Raw genomic sequence first — 5,859 nt, 5'->3', positions numbered from 1 at the left:
CGACTTCGATTGTTGTTGGAGTGTCATTAACTGGAATTTATTTATGCTCACTACTTTCTTCATCAACTTCATAGCCCATTAATGAATTGTTAGTCACCTCACCTGAATTCCAATCCTAGGAAGAATTCCTATCAATCATAATGTCTCGACTCATTGTGGTATTATTTTTCATTAGATTGAATAGCATGTATGCTTCTCTCTTATGATATCCTACCAGAATCATAGGTTCACTCTTATCATCAAGCTTCCTCCTCCTAACATCATGAATATAATTGTAGAAAATAAAGTCAAACACCTTCAGGTGACTCACTGGTGGTCGTTTTCACTCCAAACATCTTCTGGAACCTTGTTTTTCAACTTCTTGGTAGGGCACATATTAAGAATATAAACAACCCTGGGGGGAAATTTCACCCAATAAGGACTTTGGCAAATTCTTCTACTTCAACATGCATCTCGCCACATCCAATATGGTCATGTTTCTTTTTTCTTCTATTCAATTATGTTGAGGCGTGTAAGGAGCAATTACCTCATGATTAATACCATGTTCTGCATAAAACGTCTCAAATATATTGGATGTGTATTCTCCACCTCCATTTGTTCCTAGAACCTTGGTTTTCTTTTCACTCTAGTTTTAGACAAGCATCTTGAATCTCTTAAAGATTTCAAATACTTAGGTCTTTCTCTTAGTCACATAGATCCAAATATTTTGACTATACTCATCAATAAATGAGACAAAATACCTGTTTCTGCCGATCGTATGATCTTCAAACAGGCCACATACATCTGAATGTACTACATCTAGTATACAAGAGGACCTCATTGGCATAGTTAAAACAATAGACTTTCTATATTGCTTCTCTAATAAGCAACCTTCATAGAGTTTGTCGGACATCTCAAGACTTGGTATACCAGTTACAATATCTTAAGTAATTAGTTGATTGAGTGATATAAAATTCAGATGGCCAAGTCTTAAATGCCACAACCAACTATTCTTGTGGTCGACAACTATTTTTAGGCATTGTACCTCAGCCAAATTGATCATGGTCTTAAATGTCCTATTATTTGACATATGATATTTTAAGACCATATTATTCTGATTGTTAAATAGTTCCAAGGCTCAATCTTTCATAATCATTGAGAAACTTGTTTCCACAGCCAATTCAGTGTCTACATCTCCTCTTGTGCTAAATTCTTTGTCTTCCAATGCCAATGGTAAGCCTCATTCTTTGTGGATCCTTGATACAGGAGCTACAGATCATATATCCTTTAATCTTTCAGCCTTTACTAGTTATCACAATATTGTTCCTATATCTGTCACTCTACCCAATGGTTCTCAATTGTCTGCTTCAATTTATGGTTATGACAAACTTACACCATCTCTAACACTGCACAATGTCCTTTACATTCCTTCTTTCAATGTCAATCTTATCTCTGTAGCAAAATTGTCTCAAAGCAACGATAACGTGATCAAAGTGAGAGGTCAATGTACGTATTACCTTCTCAACTATTATATTATCAGTTAGGTTTTCACCACAACCTTTCATGATATGAAGAAACTTTTGCACCTTCGAGACATAGCCTGCAATCTTTTCTTCTTCTCTTATATGTAGTAATTCATACTACCTTCGTAACATCTACAATGTAACGACTTTAACCTTCTCACCTCCTTCGTAATACTTGATAAAAATATCCCTTGCCTCCTTCGTTGATTAAGCATAAGAAATCCGATCAAAGTTCTTTGCATCTACCATCAATTGAATATAAAACACAACCTTGCAATCTTTTTTCTTGGCCTCCCTGTTCGCGTCTCTCTGAGCATTAATTGCAATCTCAGTAAGATCAGGGGCGCCGTTAGTAACCACTTCTAGGGTTTCATGAAACCCAAACAGAGATTGCATCTGTTTTCTCCATCGAATCCAATTCTTTTCGTCAAGAATTAGAAGAAAATTCGTAATGCCATTATTATCATTCATCTTTGCAACAAACATGATTAATAACCCACAATCCCGGAGACATGATCGCCGACATGTGATTCTTGAAAACACGATCAAGAAACTAACCGGAGCTCTAGTTACCAATTAGTTAGTGCTAATGCACTTTGATGTCGAAGGAATGAGAAAGAGAGAGATAAAGAGAGAGTAAAAGAGAAGTGATTTTATTATTAAGATTGATATTGAAACTAAATTATAATATGTATTTTATATACAACTAGGTGACTTGAATACTAAGTAACTAATATAACAAACCCTAAACCTAACTTGGGCTTGAGCCATAACTTAAATTATATCACAACAATTATCACTATCTAGGGTATGGCCATCTTTAATAGTTATCATCATCAAAAACATGTTCTATAATTTGCAAAAGAAGGTTCCACATAGTACCGTTCTGGTCTAGACCAAGAGATAATACATCTAGTTTCAACAACTTATATTACATAGTAGTGGCCTAATCACCAAAATTGTTAATTTACCCCAGAGACATTGCGACAGTAAGCGACATTCGTAAGTGAAGGGTGAATCAAGGACATTGACTCCACAAAATGGGCATACCCTATTATTGCATCAGATTGAGGTCTCCCAAGTTCCCAAGAGTTGTTGGACCAGATAGATAGTCATGCCTACTAACGTCATCCCCTTGGGACAGATGTTCGCAAAGAATGTTCTAATAGTTTTAAATCTTAAGAAGGACCTTCTCTAAAAATACACCTGATCAGAGTTGACAGGACTTCGAAGACTGATAAATCATACTTCAAGGTATCTACTAATATATGTCCTTAAAGATACAGGTAAACAACGTAAGATTGGTCATCAAAAAGTATATAACCTCACTATAAAAAATGGATATCAAACTTATATACACACGATTTTAATCTAAAATCTCACTATTAGTATCGTCACTAACTTAAGCGTCAAAATATTTATAAATACATTTTCATTATCAACACGTAATATAATATATTTCATAGACAACACATACATACCTTAATTTTTAAAACTGAATTAAAAATACTCAGAACTTTTAGTGTTATGAAATGTTTGAAAAGTTCAAAAATTATGTATTTTTAGATTTTTTAAAAATGAAATGTATTTTCAATTTTAGATATTGCAAAAGGAAATTGTATGTAAATAAATAAATTTGGATATTTTTAATCTTAAATATAGATACATTATTTTTTTTTAAAATATTGCATTGTTAATACTTCTAATACTTAATACTTAATTTGTATGTCGCATATTTTAAAATTTTGAAGAAAAAAAAACAATAATTTTTTGTATCCTAAAACAATAAAAATAGAATGGTATAAAAATTGTCCTGTTACTCCTTCTTAGTTGATAATTAAAAGATGAATATTAACGTATTAGATTTAACATGAATAGGATGACATGTTTGGTGAAGGGTATAACGACGTTCGTCATCTCCCGTAAGCTTGTAGTCATTGTTTTAATTTTCACACCACAAGAGCTTTGTTAATGGGAAACGAATATTTCTTTGAAAAACAAGGTAGGAATTAAAGTAAAAACGCGTTACAGAAAGACTCCATTAGTTGTATTTTATTTTAGTGGAGTGGTACTTTTCGAAACTTTTGCTAGTTAATTCTATTTCTTTGACCATGATTTCCACAAATCTCTTCAATCACGGGATCATGCGCGGGTTAGATTACAACCAGACGATTCTAATTTAAGTTTTATGACCGTTGGATCAAGATCATGATTAATGTAATAACCCTGTGATTTCTGTGAAAATGTGATTGCATAAAGCTCTCTTTTTGATATTTCTGTTCATTTTTTCTCTCTCTCTCTGTATTGTAACTTGAGTTGCATAATTAATCACACTGTTTTGTTCTTTGTTCCTTTCTGACAAGACACCACAAGAAAACACAAACGAAGTACGAGGAAAAGAGAAAATTCTTGAGATCGATGGAGGTATTAATTGTTTATGAGTGGTGTATTAATTAGTATATGTCTCTTACTATCTATTAGAACTAACTTATGCATGTTATGTGAATGCGTATAGACTCCATCGGATGTAAATTCGTTTGAACTGCTTGAACTGAATCCGGTAAGTTTCAAAACTTGTGACTTAATTCATTGCACTTAAATTGCTTTTCATGATTTTGCACGTATTTGAATCAAAAGCACAACATAATTTTGTCTTAAGATACATGTATTCATTATTAACCATGGCTTTCGCACTCTTTTTCAACTAAAAAAACAGAATTGGATTCGACATGGCTGATTTTATAGAGATTTTCTCAATAAACACCCCTATAACACATGCTGAATGGTTTTGATGATTTTGATTTTCTGTTTCTTATAAAAAGAACCAGCAGGTGCGTACCCAGAATGTATCAGCCGGAGTTCGTAGGATCTTTGATGAGGTGTGTTCATACCTTTGGATATTTTGTTGTTGAGTTGGTTGGAAATTAATATTTGTAGCATACATAATTGGTCTTTATCATGATTAAATTATGGTTAAATTGAGTCTCATAAATAGAACAACCGATTTATGAGTCTCATAAATAGAACTATAAATTAATATTTGAACCAACATTAATGATAGTATTTCTGGATTTTTTGCAGGCAAACAGAACAACTGATGTTGTCCTGCATAATGATTTTAGCTGGACGTCTTTTATATCTTTTGCAGCGGGGAGTATGCGTGATCTTCCTCCAAAACATTACGGATTCTTACTACTGTTATTCGGTGGCATCCTAAGTTACCTCACAAAAACCTGCGCCCCACTATTTGATACCTTTCAAGCTGAAAAAACCACAAACACCCCAGAGTCTCTGTTAACCTTAGAGGGAGCATTTTATGCTTTCTTTCCTCAGGTAGCACATATCACCGGTTTCATAATGTGCTGGATTATAACTTTTATCCTCATTTTGCCGCTACGATTTGCACCACAAATATTTTCTGGGCTTCTTTGGCTTTGTTCAACAATCATTTACTTTGTTGAGCTGGTGCAAAAGACTTCCGCTTCAGGGCTTCACGTGGCTTTCGGAGACTCGTTCAAGCTGCATGTGTTTTGGTTTGTAATTGCACAGGCGTTTGGGTTTTCTTTTATTATTGGGTTAATGGTATTCCTAATTGTTTACTTGAGTTGGAAGTTCTTTCATAATGGCCACACTAGGGCTGCGGAAGTTGGTTTAAATGATGTGTTGTCCTTAGCCATTTAAAGCATGTTTGGTGATTAATGTGTTTGTGTTTTCCATTATCATCTAAACATTGTGTGTAGTGTGTGTAGCGGTTGATGATTGGATACTAGCCACTATTTGTAGTTGATGACTTGATATATTGAATTTAAGGACCCTTAAATGAATATAGAATTTCGAATTTCTCCATCCCTTTGTTTAATTTGAATGTCATTGATTATTATTTCTGTTTTAAATTTTATGAATTTTTCCTCATATTGAAATAAATAATTCAAATTAATCTCTAAACTTCTTAGAATCAATTTCTCCTCAGTTTTCAAAAAATTCAAATTTATTGCGATTTAGAATCAGTTTCATAACCCTCAAATTTAACCCCATCAAGGCTCACTGATCATCACATAAACCTTACCTCCAATGCTTCCTTTATCAATGTGCGACCTTACTGATACCGGGCATGCACAAAAAACTGAGATTCAACAACAAGTTGCAAAGCTGTTGAACACTGGTTAGATTAAACCAAGCACACGTCCTTTCTCTTCCCAGGTGTTCATACAAAAGAAGAAGAATGATTCTTGGCGTATGTGCGCCGACTATCGATTTCCCTTGCCAACTATTAATGAACTGCTTGATGAACTTGGTAAGGCCGAAGTGTTCTCAAAATTGGAGTTAACCTCTGGATTCCATCAAATAAGGGTAGCTC

At 33.9% G+C, this 5,859-nt stretch overlaps 1 protein-coding gene across 1 annotated transcript; it reads left to right on the top strand.

Moving 5' to 3' along the window:
* Positions 1–3,536: 3,536 nt before the first annotated feature.
* Positions 3,537–5,348, top strand: LOC127126667 (uncharacterized). The gene is made up of 5 exons (XM_051055625.1): positions 3,537–3,719; positions 3,866–3,926; positions 4,018–4,062; positions 4,325–4,381; positions 4,584–5,348. The coding sequence occupies exons 2-5, from the start codon at positions 3,921–3,923 to the stop codon at positions 5,181–5,183; spliced, it is 708 nt and encodes a 235-aa protein (XP_050911582.1). The 5' UTR covers positions 3,537–3,719; positions 3,866–3,920; the 3' UTR covers positions 5,184–5,348.
* Positions 5,349–5,859: the final 511 nt, after the last annotated feature.

Source organism: Lathyrus oleraceus, chromosome 3 (assembly GCF_024323335.1).
Source record: "Lathyrus oleraceus cultivar Zhongwan6 chromosome 3, CAAS_Psat_ZW6_1.0, whole genome shotgun sequence".
Taxonomy (NCBI): domain Eukaryota; kingdom Viridiplantae; phylum Streptophyta; class Magnoliopsida; order Fabales; family Fabaceae; genus Lathyrus; species Lathyrus oleraceus.
Note: the sequence above shows the minus strand (reverse complement) of the source record. Positions and strands in the feature narration are given on the sequence as shown.